The sequence below is a fragment of the Chenopodium album genome, chromosome 10, assembly GCF_948465745.1.
Source record: "Chenopodium album chromosome 10, dcCheAlbu1.1, whole genome shotgun sequence".
In the NCBI taxonomy this organism is placed as follows: Eukaryota; Viridiplantae; Streptophyta; class Magnoliopsida; order Caryophyllales; family Amaranthaceae; genus Chenopodium; species Chenopodium album.
Window position 1 is genome coordinate 5584479 of NC_137843.1, and position 19181 is coordinate 5603659.

The following is a 19181-nucleotide window of genomic DNA, read 5'->3' on the forward strand; positions in this document are numbered from 1 at the left end:
ATGCTCCACATATTCTTGTACTTTACAGTACTACTCAGTATCAAATTTAAAGTATTAATGTACAAAGATCGAATATTTTTACAAATTCATAGATTTCTATTAAGTATCAATACAATTACACAAAGAACTCAAAATCGATTATGTCTTACACGAAGAACTTTCCAATACACTCATAAATTACAATTACGTAAAAAGGAAAACAAACACTTACTAGTTTACGCATGGTATTCCTCTAATTGTATGTTCTTAGAGTTTAAAGGAATATAATCTCCTAGATAAGCATCAAGATGATCAGCCAAAGAAGATTTATCAATATTTTCATGGTGGTAAGATTTGCACACAAAGTAAATAACAGTTTGAACAACAAGCCCAAACAAAAATAACAAAGTCAACAACACCAAACACAATATTCCATAACCAATTTTCCCTCCAATTCCAACTGTCCAATCAATCACCTCTGATTTCTCAAACAACATTTCAATCCCAACCAAACAAAATGTGAAGATCAAGAACACTGCCGTTGAAATTCCCATTTTACCCTTGATCAAATTTTTGCTCCTTATCATTGCTTGAATCCCATAAGTGTCTTCTAACACAGAAATAACACTTGCTAATTGCCATATCACATTAATATATGTAAACCCAAGAAGGTATATTATGAAGAGTATGGATGATGCTAATTTTCCAAGAGAATCGCCGTTTGGAAATATGAATATGCACCATATGATAAAGGCTATCATTGAAATTATAAACCAGATAAAATTGTATACTAACATTATGCCAAAATTCCATAAAAAAGTAATGATTAGTCTCTTCCAAACCTTAGGGACCACACTCATGATCTTTTTGTAAGTGACTTCCTTACCTGTATAGATACACGCAATTGTGTAGACAACTGCAGAGGTCGATAGGAGAGAAAATATAAGGAGGAATATGAGATAGGCAAATTTGATGAGCCAAAACGTAGTCCATTCTGAGGAGATCATGTTAGAAATCTTGTCATAAGCCGGGGTGCCTTGTGGGATGTAATCTAAGGTGGCCGCATTGTTAATGATCTTACCCGATATGAAGGTCGAAAACCCATCATTGGCTAGGGAAATGCAAGAGAGGGGGATGATCAAGGTTAGGGTGAGCTTGGTAAAAATTTTGGACCAATTGAAGATGATATTTATTGACTCTTTGCATATGCCAAAGAAGCCTAAGAATTGAAGATCTTCTTGCTCTCGATCCATCTATGGAGGTATGAATGTTTTTGGATAATTGTGGATTTGGGAATGTTTTAGACATTGAAGGTAATAAGGAGGTTTATTGCAGTGATATGTGGTTCCTTAATTCCAAGTCAATGGCCAATTAGGAAGCAAATGAGGAAAAAGTCTAGCGTTGACTTTACTTTTTGAGCTTAAGGCATAACTACGTTAACATAGACTTGGCCAAAGAAAGGAAATGTCGTCTTATGTCTAGATCTAGATGTACATACTCCGTATAACAAAAGGTATATATATATATATAATTAATTAATTAAAATCAACTCATGAGTTGTTTGGTATTTACCTTACATATATACAAGATAAGCTTTGTAACTTTTACAATTACTTCTAAAATTAATATTTCAATGCTAATTAATATGGTTAGAGTTATCTTAAGTGTTCTTAAACTGTAGAACAGTCATTCACTCATCACATGTATTTAAGTCTAGTGTTCGTATAAGCTCAACTTGTTTTTTTTTTTAAAATTGAGTGGTGTCGTGCCACTTGAGTCTTTCTAGTCGTACCATATTTGGAATGGACGAGTCAAGTCAATACAAGTCGTTTGTTTTGACCTAATGGCAATTTGGCAATAAACTATCAGAGAAATTTAATTAGTGCTAATCACATTTGGGTTTGATTTAAGTTAATTAGTTTGTAGTACAATTTAGACAGTAATCATTTAATTGTATTGATTTGATCAGATCCATATGTTCTTCCTTTTACACAATAATTTATTAGTAAAGACATATACACAATGCACACTATATACCGATGAACATCAAGCATAATTCTAAAGAACGTGAAAATTAAAACAAAAGAGCATTAACTCCAATAAAATTAACATAATCTTAGCTATAGCTCTTAGCATAAATCATTGGGGTTTATAGATGTTCATTAGAATTAGTAATCATATTCTTTAGTTTTGGATTTAATGTTCAACGAATGTATAGTGAGCATTAAGGGCTTGTTCACTTCACCTTAATTTCAGTTCAATTCAGTTCAACTTCAATCAGTTCAGCTCCTAATTTCCTTCTCTCGTAAAATATTCATTTCGACTCTATTCAGTTTAGTTCACTTCAGCTCTAATCAGTTTAGTTCAGCTCAATTCTAAATGTGAACAGACCCTAAGTAGAAGCATACACTTCAACCATCATATTTACACTTTTTACAAACTTGATTCGAATTATACTTTATCTTTTATGTAACCCTCACCTCAAATTATAAAATTAAAAATACACAATAAAAAAAAATTTAAAATTGAAGATTTACATACATCTAGAAAGTGGATGTACGGTCCTTTCCTCAAAAAAAAAAAAAAAAAAAAAAAAAAAAAACAAAAAAACAACGTCTTAGCGACGCAATAAAAAAAAAAAAATATTACTACGTAATTGACGCGCTGACGCGGCCCCTTTCGCACGGCCTCCTTTTACCGTCGCTTAGCTTTATTCGAATTTTCTTACTTGTGGAATGGGTTGTCTTTGGAAATTAAACATCAAACACACACTTACCTTTTCTGCTTAATTTGTTTTGATCAAAATTATCTTTAACTTTATTTTAATTAGTCTTTCACCAATGGATATTAAAGGGTAGGTTTAATATTTAATTTATTATTACAAGCAACAAAACATTGTAGTAATATATGAGTACATCCTAGCATACAATAGACGACATAATTAATTGTACAAATTTTAATTATTCTTTCCATTCCAAAATCAAGTGTTTGTATTCCATGTTCTAAAATTAAGTATCTGTTTTTATTTTTAGTTTTTGTATAACTACATTCATACCCCCGGGTCCCTCACTAAATACATACCCCTAGGTAACTTTTAATATATATACTAAACTTTCCTAAATACCCTTTAAACTTGGTGTCTACATGCGCTACTTTCATAAACTAACAAATAAATTAGATGTACTTTTATTATTGTAAACATTAAAAAACAAAATATAATACTCTTTGTAACTATTTTCAATGTACTTACACAAATGCTTTCATACTTTCTTCAATTTCCTTAATTTTGGCGAAATATTATAAACGAGCACTTAATTATGGAACGGAAGAAGCTAAGTATAACTTAGTAGCAGGTCTCATTAATTATTAGAGATAGTAGATGAACCCTCGTCAAGGCATTTACGTTCAATAATCTCGACACCACCAAAGCATACAAAGCGAAAGCTACCTTGAAACCATTTTGAACATTCAAAGTAAAGGTGATAATTTATTAGTCATCAATTCAGTAAAAGGCATTTGGGTAGTATAGCTTGGTAGTTCGAGCAAATTGTCAAAGAGACAAGATATTCGTTCTCTCCTCACTCAATCGGTTTCATAGGAGTATCCTGATAGAGTATAAAAACATGTTCTTGGGCCTCAACCAAAAGCTTGAGTTGGTCCTCTAACATGGTATCGGAGCCAGCGTGACACACAAGTCACGTATTTGAATTTCATCCGCCCCTCTTTCAAAGTGGAATTAATTCGCACCAGGTATGGGTGGGCCTGTGTTGCATCTACATTTCAAGCCGAAAGGGCCTTTCATGTGAGAGGGAGTGATAGAGTATAAAAACACATTCTTGAGCCTCATCCATCAGCTTAAGCTTTTGGTCGAATTAGTCCTCTAACATATCCAATACTTCTATTGAGATTTTGAGAGGCAAAGCACGCAACAAATTTGATCATTAATGTCAGTCAATTAGTATTTAATAATATGAATATTAATGTTTAATTTGTTTGTAATAACTCTAATTTGTTTACATTTCTTTCTTATGATATATTAGTATTTTTCCTCATGAGGAGGGCTTTGTAATGGTGTGCGTACCAAGTAACGCAACATACTAACATTCAACTTTAATTCTTAGTGTACTCGCAATTAAACTCTAAGAAATATGCATATCTAAAGTATATCAATAATACTCCCTCCGTTTCACAATGATGTTCTTATTTGGAATCTTTGTCTTTTTTAAAAAAGAGAGAATCTTCTAAATTTCTCTTAATCTATAAGAATAAATATAGTCATGTGAAATCTAGTTTGATTCGTCTTGGTGAGTAGATTATTAATATCTAACTTTTATAATTTTTGCTAGTGTGAGATTAAAAATATTTGCGGTCAAAGATAGATAAAAAAAATTACATTGATGTACGAAACAGGAACATCATTCTGAAATGGAGAGAGTAGACAATAATATTAAGTTAAAAAAAAATAAAAAATGACAAGATTTATTGGATAACAAGTTCTATTGATAGATTAACTATAAAATCAAGGAGCTTGTTGTTTACAATTAAGGAACTATAACAAATAATGACTTAACATAATTAACGTGATCGATAGAATAAGATTAGATAAGCAATTAAAACATGCCTAAGCCGCAAATTAGTCTTCTATGCACTCTACATGTTCAATGACAAATGTGACAAAGTAACCCCATAAGTAGTTTGTCATAACTTTTAAATGTAGCATATTAACCCCACAACTACAAAGATTACTTAATTCATATGAAATCGGCCTTCAAAGGAACGTATTCTCCAATGTACACTTGATGATCATCGCCAATTGATAAATTGTCTATGTCCTCATGATGATATGATTTGCACACAAAGTAGAAGACTGCTTGGGCAACAAGGACGAAGAGACTAACCAAACTCCACCACACCACAATAAAAATTCTACTACAAAGTGTTTTTCCAATATCAATTTTATTTTCAACTAATTGTTCATTAATTTTTAATGCTAAAATTGGCAAAACACAAAGAATTGTCACAAAAAATATAGCCAAGGCAGTTCCCATCTTGCCTTTGATTAATCTTCTACTCTTTTTCAAGGCTTTAAACCCACATGTTTTCTCCATTATAGAAATTGCATCAGCTAATTGCCAAGTAATACTCATGTATAACAACCCAACTAAATAAATTTGAATCCCTAGAAAGAAGAACTTGTTTCCTAGGTTATCAAATGAAATGAATAATATAGCCCATATCAATAATATACACATGTATTCAAGTATCATGCAATATCTACACATATACGTGATTAAAAATGGTTTCCATGCCCTCGGAACCACACTTATGATCCTTTTGAAGGTGATTTCTTGATTGGTGTAAATACAAGAAACTGTATAAACTATGGTGGAGATGGAAATCATAGAGAAGATTATGGAGAATATGAAATAGGCCGTTTTTATAAGCAAAAAGGTGCTCATTTCCTTAGAGATAGAGCCAAAAATATCGGTATACCATGGAGAACTTACATGATTGTATCCTAAAGTCGGCACATTATTGTAGTGAGGCATAAATACCCAATTATCAAGTAAAAAGATGCAAGATTGAGGGAAAATCGAGACGAGGGTGATTTGAATGAAGATTTTTGGCCATGTCAAGATGAGCTTGATTGATTCGTTGAAGATGCCAAAAAAGCCTTGAAACACATCTTGCTCTTTGTTCTTGTTCATGGCCGTTAATTTGGAGTGTCGTTATGTCTTTGGATAGGAGTGGTTGAAATGTGTTGAGGCTTGGGAGGATAAATTATAATTATCGTAATATAATGCAATTAGTTTAATACAAGTCAACCGAAGACTTTGACTATTCTTTTAGTTAAAAAGAAAAAAAGGGGGAGAGTTAAGTTTGAAATTTCAATTTATGAACAAATGGTATTTTTGAATAATAAACTGCTACTTTAATAAAATCGCTAATTCATGGATTAGCCGTTTTTTTCTAAATTAAAAAAAAAAAAACCATATTTAAAGAAAATGACGTGAACAATATGTAAAGAATTTTAATAAAAAAAGTAGCATAATTATGTATTTTGATTTCTTTTAACAATTTCAATGAAATTACTCAAATATTGATTTTGAAATGTATGTCAAAATTATTTTACATCTTTTAAATATTTTACTTTTTAGTTCTCTTATCTGACGCACCTGAAATATTCATTAAATTTAATTAAAAAAAGATGGGAAATTTGAACTTCCAAATATTCATGTCAAAGGATTATTGACATTTCAATGAATTCATAGGGATGAAGGCCTAATTTGTGATAGGATGGAAATTAAGAGTCGTCAAAACAAAGGAATTGGTCTAGATGACAAACATGAATGTATGAAACATCAACTTCACTGCAACCAAGTCCTCCACTCCTCCATTTTTTTTTTTTTTTTTTTTTGGGACTCAAATTTCTTAGGATATTTAGGCCCTGTTTTGTTCACCTTATTTGTCAAATTAGAGAGAATAGAGTTTTGTATCTTGTATTACGATATGTATGATATATATATACAACCTAGAAATAGAGGTTAGGGCTCATACATTGGCCCAATAGCTATACACAATATATCACTCAACACCCCCCCTCAAGTTGGAGCATGCAAATCACAAATGCCCAACTTGCCAAGTAAATACATGAATTGATTTTTACTCAAAGCCTTGGTGAATATATCCGCTAATTGGTCCGTTGTCTTCACATAAGACGGACTAATAATACCATCCTGAATCGCATCACGAAGATAATAACAATCCACTTCAATGTGCTTGGTACGCTCATGGAAAACCGGATTCTTCGCAATATACAAAGCAGATTGATTATCACAAAACAAACTCATAGCACGGGGATGCGAGACACCCAAACTCAGAAGAAGGGCTTTTAACCATTTCAACTCATCAGTAGTTTTAGACATTGAGCGAAATTCGGCCTCTAAAGAAGACTTGGCCACAGTGTCCTGTTTCTTAGTCTTCCAAGATATAGGAGAAGCACCAAGAAACACCAACCATCCCGATATAGAGCGGCGCAACAAAGGACAACCTACCCAATCTGAATCACACCAACCTGTAATCTGTAAATCACAATCTGAACTCAAAAGAATTCCCTGACCTGGACATCCCTTCAAGTACTGCACCGTACGAAGAGCCGCTTCCCAATGATCCTGGCGCGGGTTTTGCATAAACTGAGACAGAATATGCACCGCGTATGCCAAATCCGGCCTAGTAAAAGACAAATAAATCAGACGACCCACAAGCCGTCGATACTGCTCCGGATCAGAAAAGAATGAGGACTCTGATTTCGCCAGAGTATGATTCTGCTCAATAGGAGTACCTGCCGGACGAGCACCTAGCAAACCAGACTCTGCAATAATGTCAAGTGTATATTTCCGTTGACATAAAAATATGCCTTCCGGACTACGAGCAACCTCAACACCAAGAAAATACTTCAAAACACCCAAATCTTTCATATGAAAACAGTCACTCAAATATGACTTGAATGTTGAAATCGCAGAGGAATCATTACCAGAAATTATCAAATTATCAACATACACCAGAACACTAAGGTGAATAGACCCAGATTGCAGAGTAAAAAGAGAATAGTCAGAGTACGATTGCACAAAACCGTACCTTTTCAGAGAGGCGGCCAATTTAGAATACCAACAACGAGGTGCTTGTCGAAGACCATACAACGACTTCAGAAGACGACACATCATACCAGGTTGAGAGCCATGAAACCCAGGGAAAAGCTTCATATAAACTTCCTCATCAAGATCTCCATGAAGAAATGCATTGTGGACATCCATCTGATGCAATTCCCAATTCTTTGCAGCAGCGACAGCAAGAAAAGCACGAACAGTGACCATTTTAGCAACAGGAGCAAAAGTCTCGTTATAATCGATACCTTCAACTTGATGATTACCAAAAATAACGATACAAGCCTTCAATCGCTCTAGTGTGCCGTCAGAATTAAGCTTGACCTTGTAAACCCATCGACACCCAAGAGCTTTCTTGCCCGGAGGTAATTGTTCCATCACCCATGTGCCATTATTTTCTAATGCATCAATTTCTTTTTGCATAGCCTCTCTCCACCCATCATCCTGCATTGCCTCCTTGAAATTACAGGGCTCAACCGCTGCATCTACAGCTGCAATAAATACACGGTGTCGCATAGAAAAATTGTCACAATTCACAAAATGTGCTAAAGGATAAGGAGTACCTGAGGAGCTTGGAGGAGACGGTGAACTATGAGAATTAGATGGACTTGGGAGAGAGATAGTATGTGCGACATAATCACGGTGCCAACCCGGTGGATGCCATTGTCGTTGGCCACAACCCATGTCAATATTAGAGGAAGAAGTAGAGCTCAAAGTGCCTTGGGAAGGGTTGTCCACGCTGCCTTCGCTGGCAGCAGTAGTAGGGACCACAGGAGGGCTGCTGGAAGCACTAGAAACCGTAGGGGAGTCGCTGTCTAGGCTGCCAGCAGTAGCAGCAGCATGCGGCACATGGGCAGTAGTGGCAGGGGATGAGGGGAAGCTGCTTGCAGCACTGCTGTCCGTGTGCTCGGGCTCAAGGGAGCTTTCACTCGCCTCAAGAACACTCTCCAAATCGTCCAAAAAAATCAGTGTCAATGCCCCTAGTGTCGTGAGTCACGTCCATACTATCCATATGAGCCTCACCCTCTTTAGCAAACGGAAATTCAAGTTCAAAAAATTTCACATCACGTGAAACAAAAATTTCTCCCGTCTCCAAGTCATACAATTTCCACCCTTTCTTGCCGTGAGGATAACCCACAAACACACACTTCCTACTTCTAGGAGCAAATTTGTCACCCTTAGCCCTTTGGTTATGAGCAAAGCAAAGACACCCAAACACTCTTAATTCATCAAAATTAGGTTCCTTGCCAAAAAGCATTACAAAAGGGGTTTTATTATCTAGTAATCAAGAGGGAGTACGATTAATTAAATAAACCGCACCAAGAACACATTCACCCCAAAAACCAAACGGCAAATCACCTTGAAACATCAATGCACGACTCACATTCAAAATATGTTGGTGTTTACGCTCAACTCTACCATTTTGTTGTGGGGTACCAACGCAAGAGGTTTGAAATAAAATGCCATTTTCATTAAAATACGGAATCATAGGTTTGAATTCCGTACCATTATCACTCCGCACACATTTAACATGAACATCAAATTGGCATTTAACCATAGCAAAGAAAGACCAAAATGAAGAGTAAACTTCAGTTTTATCATTTAACAAATAAACCCAAACACCTCTAGAAAAATCGTCAACAATAGTAAAAAAATAATGAGCACCGCAAGTAGAAGGTGTCTTATACGGCCCCCATAAATCACAATGAATCATTTCAAAAATTCGGCTAGCCCGACTATCACTATCCGGGAAACTATTCCGTGTTTGTTTAGCTTGTGGACAAATTTCACATGCTTTATTCAAGAATTTGCTACTAGAACTAGTACTAATGGCAGGTACTAACTTGACGATTTGATCCGATGGATGCCCCATACGACGATGCCATAGCTCGAATTTAGAAACCTCCGAATTTGTCACTGCACATACTTTTGGAATCCGCCGGAAATAGTAGAGTCCATCTACTCGTTCACCGCCTCCAATCAGGCTCCCCGAGCGTTGGTCCTGTATAGCACAAAAAGAGTCAGTGAATCGGACATAACAATTTGAATCATCAATCATTTTTAACACCGATATTAAATTGCAATTTAATTGAGGAACAAATAAAACATTCTCAAGAGTGATGCCGTCAGCCAAATACACTCGCCCCTCCTTCGTAGCTAGAGCTTGTGTACCATCCGGAAGACCGACAGGGCATGATAAAATAGAGTGTACATCCAATAAGCAAGAGGTGTCACCGGTAACATGATGAGAGGCGCCGGTGTCGATAATCCAAGACAAGGAAAAAGACTCACCAATCATTTTATCAGGTTTATTAGTAACCATATTTAACAAGAGACGAACATGCTCGGGTGTGAACTCGGATAGAGTCGAAAGAGTGTCCGGTGATGGAGCATCACCAAGCGGGCTGCCCACAGCATTAGCACGTGTCGTGGGCTTGCTGTGAGCAGTAGCAGGTGCAGCAGCCGCAAAAGAAGGCAGAGCAGACCTGCTGCCAGATGCAGGGGACGAGCTGCTCGATTGCCCAGAAGACGCTGAAGGAATCATGTCTTCGATAAGTGCAATTACTAGATATATCAAGGATCACTATTATGGAGATAATAAGTTCATTCTATTGGGGCGTCATCCTCTGTTGCTAGACTATGAGAGATGATCTTTGGGCTAGTCAAATAGCCCAAAGCCCTTTAGAATGGATCCTATATTGGTCACACAACAAGGGTATTGGGTTAAGCAAGTAAGAGGCCCATTAATGGGCCTCATGAGCAATTAACTAATCATGAATTGGATTGGGCTAGCATAGTTAGATTGGAATTAGGTTTTGGGCTTATGACATGGGCTCTTATTTAGAGATGAGATCTATAAATAAGATTCATGCCTAGGGTTTGTAAGAAGTAGTCATAATTCACACACTGTGAATTTGACATCAAGGCAACCAATCCCAAAACCCTAATCCTCTCTCTAAATCACGGCTATCTCTCTCCTCCCCTCACGTTTGTACGGCCACCCCTTAGGTGGTGGTTCGTGGTGGTTATCGTGGTGGTTCTTGGTTAGTATGTCGCTCTTCTCCATAGAAGGTCAATTGAAGGTTTCAATTGCGACTAACTAGCATTAGTGGAGGTCTTAATCTGTGCCCGTGGACCAAGTAGAGGAATCACGCTTGAGGTTCTTTATCTCCTTTTGTTCTTGCTCGATCACACGTGGAATCACGCTTCAAAGGTACGATTATTTGTGCTTTATGTGTTATGCATTAGATCCTAGGATTAGGTACTGTATGAATATGATTCATGTTATTTCCGCTGCGTAGTACCTATAAACTCCTACAGTGGTATCAGTTAGCCTATTGCATTTACGCATATTGCCAATAATTCTTTGATAATCCACAATTTTAATTCAATTAGGAGGGAGAATATTTAATTATGGTTCAATCTTTATATTAAATGGAGATTTAATTTTTGGAATATGATTAAATATGATTTAATTGCTCAATTTGTTCTAGCAATGTATGATAAAAGCCCTAGTTTTTCGAAAATTTTGATTGAAATAAAGCTCTAAAATTTTGATTTTGTGCTTAATTTTGATGAATTTCGAAAATTTTATGCTTCATAATTTTAATTGAATTGATCTTATACATAAAATATGTTTTTTGTATAATCAATATTTTAATTTAAAAGTTAAATTAAAATTTTAATTAATTTTGTGAAGAACCCTAAAATTGAAATTGAATTGTGAATTTAATTTCAAAATTGAATTAGGCATAAATGTTGTGTTTTAATTCAATAGACCCTAAATTAATTTAATTCAACAAATGTTGTTTAATTAGATTAATTTTCTCAAAAAAAAAAACAAAGATTTGATTTTGGGAGGGGGCAGCCGTGGCTGGGTGGATGCACCACCGTTAGGTGGCCACGGCGGCTGCCCAAGGGGTCGAAGAGAAGGGCAGAGAGGGCGGCGGCTGGAGGACGGGGACAAGCAGCAGCAACGACCTGCAACTGTTGCAGCGTCGAATGCGGTCTGCTCGTGGCTGGGCTCCGGCCTAGCTGCGACGCGCGGACCACCCTCAGGCCGTAGCGCCGGCGTCCTGCTGGAACAATTCCAGTCAGGTTGCTGGCTGCGCCGTGGCTGGGCTTTGCTCTTGGCTGCGGTTGCGGCAAAACCGTGGCTTGGTTATTCCTTGCTGCGGATTCCAGCTGCTGCGTTGGCTGGGCTTCCCCTGGCTGACGTGGCAGCAGATTCAATTAAAAAAAAAATTGTTTTTTTTATTTTATTTTAAAGATAATTTCAAAATAAAATCTGATTTTATTTTGGAATAAAATCAAATTTCAAAAGTTGGTTTTTGATAATTATCCTTAATTAAGGTTGTTAATTTTGGATAGGATTTGTTAGAATATTCCGAGCATATTCCAAAAAGATAAAGATTGATTTAAATAATGTGATTATCCCATAATTATTTTTGGATATAATTGATTTAAAATATTGTGATTGGCTAGTAATTAGGATAGAATTTCCTAACTTTGTTAGGATAATCTTTGAAGATAAATATGATTTATCTTTTAAGATTAAAATAAGATTTGATTCTATCTCATGACTAATTTAGAATATATGATATTTTATTGACGATCATGAATAATATATGATATTATCTAATTACATTAATTAAAATATGAGATATTTAGATGTCATGTTTCCTTAATTATGATCATTCGATGTTATAGTTTAGGAAAGCATGATGAGTGATTTATTATGTGGCAATTTTATAATATATGATGTTGTTTATTGCTATATAATGACTAGTATGGCCCAGTAGATTGCTAAATACGATCTGCGCATCGTGATGTATTTTTGTAATCTTAGTACGGTCTACGTACCATAAAGTATTTTGTAATTTTATTTTATTTTATTTAAGTAGTAGATAGAATAGAGTAGAATTACAGGTTGCAGTTAATCCAAGAAGCCCATGAAGTGAAGGCCCAAAGGAGCAAGGTGGATGTGATCCATGATGATTCAAGTGGGAGCATTTACTTTATTAGTTTTCTTAGGATTAGGGGCCATGCTATGTCTTATTTATGCATTCAGTATTTTATGCATGTTAGATTTTATTGATGTTTTGTGATGATGCGCTAGACTTCACTATATAATCACAACATAATAAATCTAGATCCCAGTAATATTGATGCAGCTTTTCCAATTAAAAACCCGACGAAAACCTTGATCGTTTGTGATGGGTCGGCCTCAGCAGAGCATCATAATATATCTTGGGGAAGTGGGGGTAGATCACGTTCTACACTTTTAATTGGTTATATTCAACAAGGTTACCTAAAGATCAATTTAGAACCTTGAAGCTAAGAGTAATAATTAAACATGCGATGGTTAATTATTCAACCAAGAATTACAAGAGTTGTAATCAGTAAAGAGTTTACTCACCTTGAAAATGTAATGGTTGATGCGGGGCTTCACTCTGGTTAATTATTGCACAAATAAAGGATCTTGGAATCACTTAATTCAAGTAGGGATCACTTAAATTGAATAGAGTGTTTTAAAGTTACCAATTAAATTCGCTTATGGTACTTTAAATTTAATAAACATAATTGAATTTTGCGCTTACTTATAAGTAACATGTCGTTCTAATTTTATTATTATATATAATCTCCTCGATTGAAAATAAAGTTGAGAAACGTTCTTAAAAGGTTTAAAAGATAATCCATAAACCTATATTCCAATTTTGCTAAGATTGTTCTAAAAGGCAAGTTTTAGAAATTCATGTCACATGTCTAAGGATGGTTTTATTCAAAATGTTTGAGTAAAATACCAACACATCTTCATTTTGAAAAATGTTTCAAGGGATATAATGAGATGGGAGGTACAAATCCTCCAAAAGACAAGTATAGAAATCCAATAAAATCTCTTATCTTCAATATGATTGAATATGAGAAAGTGATTGGAAATCTTTATGATCAAAAGTTGATCAAATGATGGTATTCTTCATCTATTTTATATAGAGTTTAATACTTGATTAAACTCAAATATAAATAATGATAGAATAGACTTAGCAAAATCATGAAAAATGCTTAAAGTAGTTAAGTAAAGTATCATTTTGAACCTAAGAGAAATGTTCTAAGTGGCTCAAAGGGAAAGGTTTAGGAATATATGAGGATCGCATTAAAAAGTTATAGGACAAGAAATGCAAACAAGTTGCTACTTCTCAAACCTAGAACTACTTATATGCTAAAAGTTGTTATGAACAACAAATGTTTCAAATTAAATGGACCAATTCCAATTGATTAGAAACTACCTCATATAGTTGGAAGGTAAAAGAATGGAAATGTTCCAATTTAAGAAGTATACTATAGAAATTGATTTAGCATATTGCTAATTCTTGGACATATGATGTCTTGTTTAGATCACTCATTGCACAATTTGGTCGATCTAAAGGAAGAAGTCATAGCTAAAGGAGGAATAAATCTACAACTTTAGAAGCAAATGTTGCTACTTCACAAGTAGAATCTACAAGTTTGGAAGCAAAAGTTGCAACTTTACAAGTAGAAACTAGTATTTCACCACTAATAATTGGCTAGAATTAAATAAATGTTAATCATTCTTGCCATTATCAAAACACCATTCAATGATTAGTAATGACTAAACATCGAAGATTCAAAACGTGGAATAAATGTTATTCTATGCTTCTTTGAGTCATAATGTGTTTTGAATTGCTAAATAGGTTTAAAATTCTATATGATAGACATAATTAAACAATTTCTATATATATAAATTGTCTCTAACATGTCAATTAATTCGAATGAAAATGAAAATTGCATGTGGAAGATCCAAAGGGATGGACTTTCAATATCATTAGATTATGAATCTATTGATATATGTAATTTACATTCTAATTTGAAATTATGACTAAGTCACCATTTAGAGAAATGATGATGTGAACTCGAGGTCAAATACATATTGATGTAAGAAAACCAAAGGTTCAAAGGCTAGAGACGGACAACGAAACTTCATTTGTGATACGATCACTACTTATGCTTAGTTGAAGCATGGAAGTGAAGATTTTGAAAAGTTCAAAATTTTCAGTATGAAGTTCAGTATCAACTTGACAAGATAATGATTACACTACAATATGATTGTAATTGTGAAAATTTAAGTCAAGACATGTACTTGGCAACACATTCAAAATATTGCGATATGATCGTAATAATGAGAATTTAAGCCAAGACATTGATAAACATCCAATAGTTGTGAAATCGTTTTACAACAAACTCCGAAAGAAAACTTTGTGAAGTGTTTACGTAGGAAGTTATCAATCTATATGAGATATAATTTGATAATGGATGTAAATTACCTATCTTCCAACCATTGTTCAAGGGATATACTTTAAGAAAAGCTACAAAACTAAACAAACTACATACGTCTTGTCAAAAGTAGCAAAGACTTCATATGTGATATGGATAAGAAAAGTTCTTATTAAGTCTTTCTACAAAACAAGAACATGTATTAAACCGTTTGATGCACGTTCGATTCCTATATAGAGCACGGGGTACTACTACACAAACCATACTTAGCACAAAATGTTTGTTGCTCAAGTAGGTGCCCTTATGGAAATTGTTCCAAAAGGTCAAGTGGGAGTAGTGTAAATCTCAAAAGAGTTCGAGAAAAGCAACAAACAAACATGGTTCAAAACCTTGGTTGGTTCACCCTATGCTAAATATGCCTCCTCAAAAGGCAAGTGGGAGTATAAGAATCTCGAAAAGTTTGAGAGCCTTGAAAGAGTTCAAGAAAAGTGATTTCGAAAATCTCGAAGAAATTTGAGAAGTTATCGAATAACAGCAACAATATGAGCATGATTCACCTCATGATACAAATGACAACGCGTGGTCTCATTATGTGTAATGGGATTAATAACCATGTGTCGAAGGTAGTACATTCCAAGTGCACATCCTCTATTGTCGTTTCTCATTGAAAACTAAACAAAGTTGTTGTATGAGTTTCAATTGTTGCATCAAACCCACAATGATGACTAGCATATGTAAAACTTAGCCAAAGGAATATGATTTCATATTGACTAAGAGTTCTAAAATATTTATTTTGGAACATTATGATTATGCAAGTAATAAAGATGATTTGACAAGTTATGACTCCAAGTGGTTTTAAAACCATGAAATCTGAAATAGATTCTAAGTCTGTAAGCAAGCGTATGACACTTGAATAATTTGCCTAAGTTGGGTGAAACCCATATAAGCAGAGCAGATAAGAAAGAAAAACGTTTTCTAACTAAAGCAAAGACTTGTTATAGGATTCAACTAAATCATAGTATGACTATGATTACGATGAAACCTTTACATGTTGCAAAGATCTATTAAAGATATTTAGTGATTTCTACCTTATGAGATTTGGTAGATGGATTTCAAAACGCTTTCTTGAAATTGTTCATGAAATAAGATTTGTATATGATACAATCAAAAGTTTGGAGATCCAATAATCCTAGGGATGCATAGAAGATCCATAATGGATTGAAGTTAGCATCAGGGAGTTAATGTTCTTAATTTTGCGAGTTAGTCAAATCGTTTGATGTTCTCGTAAAATGAAGGAAAAGGTCTTGAGTGTACAAGACGTTTAGTGGGAGCTATGAAGTCTTCTTGGTCTAGTACAAAGAGCGATTATTTGTTGCTTGAATAGTCAAGTAATGGTTAATGCATTTTGTATGAAAACCTTGGAGAAGAAGATGAGTACATTTGGGATTCAAGATCTATATAGATAGGTCTCGAAGGATGTTTGAGTTTTGGTTAAGAAGCTTATATTGATAAGATTCTTATAAGGTTCAACATTATATTGAAAAGAGTTTCAATCCCTTATGACATGGCACGTTGCTTAATGATTCAATACCTTGAGAAAGGATTGATGAAATTAAGACTTTGAGTGATGATCCTTATGCAATTTGCAAAGGATGCATCATGCATACCATGGACTATACTCGTCTATTTGATTCACGTGTTTTAAGAACAAGTGATGATAGATTTCAATCGAAATCCAATGTAACGTTGGAATACAAATTAGAAATTCCTAAGTTCATTCCTTGCGAAAGGGCGAAGGAAAATTATTAGTGTATGGAGATGAAAATGATAATAAGATTTAGAAATTGCAAAATTCATGTTTATGAGAATGTCTCATGAACTCTACTTACTAAACCCCTTCCATGACCAAGGTATGAGAGTCATACTAAGGTTTTTGGATTGAAGCAAGTTATGTAATTTTAGTTGTGTATGTTTTGAGAAAGCATATTACAAAAGTAAATACATTAGCTTGCAGAATTATGTTTATCAATTGAAACAAAGTTTCAATCTTATTTAATCGTGGTTTCAAGATTAAATAAAATGTCCAAAATAATTATGAATTGATGGGCTCACTAGGTTGATGACCTTTTGAATGAAACCCCACAGGTGAACTAAATTCATATATTATTTAAGTTCCTAGTTCGGAATCATTAAAGTGGACATAGATGATTTCCAATAATGGACTAGCATGTTAAGATTGATTGGATAGCGCAGTTTCATGGGCTATAGGAGCGTAGTGATGCTCGGTCAATCACATGGATATGCATGAATGATGCATGATCGAACTATAGACCTACTTTGAAGTTCAAGTATAGAACTTCCGGATATATTAGTGGATTCCTTTGACATGAGTGGAACACTGATTCTATTCAATGATTGTTTTGACTGTGGTACATTCAAACGTCTTGCCGTAAATGGGGATTATAAAGGATGTTTCCCGGTCACTTCATGAATTGAGTGGGAGCTTTGGTTGCCATAAGATTGGATTGAGTCTACCTATTTAATTAGGAATGTGTCTTGGCCCCTTGAAGAGGGAGAATTCAGAAAATGCATGGCCGTGCTCAAATGGATTACATAGTAACCATTTGTTTTGTAATTCTAACTCAGATTTCAAGAAAAGATTTGTAGATTAATATGATCACGACATAAGATGCAATCATATTATCAAGTCGACACACATTGACTTAAGGAATTTGAATATTGCGCACTTGTCTCAGACAAGTGGGAGATTGAAGGAATTATGTCTTCGATAAGTGCAATTACTAGATATATCAAGGATCACTATTATGGAGATAATAAGTTCATTCTATTGGGGCGTCATCCTCTGTTGCTAGACTATGAGAGATGATCTTTGGGCTAGTCAAATAGCCCAAAGCCCTTTAGAATGGATCCTATATTGGTCACACAACAAGGGTATTGGGTTAAGCAAGTAAGAGGCCCATTAATGGGCCTCATGAGCAATTAACTAATCATGAATTGGATTGGGCTAGCATAGTTAGATTGGAATTAGGTTTTGGGCTTATGACATGGGCTCTTATTTAGAGATGAGATCTATAAATAAGATTCATGCCTAGGGTTTGTAAGAAGTAGTCATAATTCACACACTGTGAATTTGAAATCAAGGCAACCAATCCCAAAACCCTAATCCTCTCTCTAAATCACGGCTATCTCTCTCCTCCCCTCACGTTTGTACGGCCACCCCTTAGGTGGTGGTTCGTGGTGGTTATCGTGGTGGTTCTTGGTTAGCATGTCGCTCTTCTCCATAGAAGGTCAATTGAAGGTTTCAATTGCGACTAACTAGCATTAGTGGAGGTCTTAATCTGTGCCCGTGGACCAAGTAGAGGAATCACGCTTGAGGTTCTTTATCTCCTTTTGTTCTTGCTCGATCACACGTGGAATCACGCTTCAAAGGTACGATTATTTGTGCTTTATATGTTATGCATTAGATCCTAGGATTAGGTACTGTATGAATATGATTCATGTTATTTCCGCTGCGTAGTACCTATAAACTCCTACAGACGCAGCATTCCCTTTCTTCCCATATTTCTCGACCCACCATTCAGGGTAGCCGTGTAGCATAAAACAACCGGAATTCTCGTGGCCATGGCGCTTGCAATGAGTGCAGTACAATTTAGATTTATCGACCCAATTTGGTGGCTGGAAAGTTCTGCTACGATTAGAGGAAAGGGCGAAAATATGAGCACCATCCCTCTCCTTGGTAGCCTTGGACTGAGCTATGCCACGAGACCTTTATTCTTGAAGAAAGGCATGATACGCACGATCAAGCGTCGGCGGTGGCTGTTGAGACAAGAGATTGGTCCTCACAGTCGCATACTTCTCATCATCAATACCAATTAACAATTGGTGTAATTTTTCCTCTTCTCTGTCAAGTTCGTACTTCACTGCCACATTGCAAGTGCAATTCCCACATTCACAGCCATGGGGAGGCTTGAGGCTAATCAAATCATCAAAGAAACCCATCAAGGTGTTATAATAATCCTCCACACTCATTGATTTCGACTGTTTGCAATTAGTTATTGAAGAACGCAATTGTTGAAGTCGAATCCCACTGGCCTCGCAAAAGCGCTTCTCCAAATAATCCCACAACTTTTGTGCTTCCTCAAAGTATGGAATAGATGCCGCAAGTTTCAGGTCAATGGCTCGTAAAATCCAGGAGACAAGCATAGAATTAACAGTGTCCCAATC

General features: G+C 35.3%; 1 protein-coding gene across 1 annotated transcript; it reads right to left on the reverse strand.

Moving 5' to 3' along the window:
* Nucleotides 1-215: 215 nt before the first annotated feature.
* Nucleotides 216-1232, reverse strand: LOC145564640 (uncharacterized). Its single transcript, XM_081624900.1, has one exon. It carries the CDS (start codon nt 1230-1232, stop codon nt 216-218), a length of 1017 nt encoding a protein of 338 aa, XP_081481026.1.
* Between the last annotated feature and the right edge of the window lie 17949 nt (nt 1233-19181).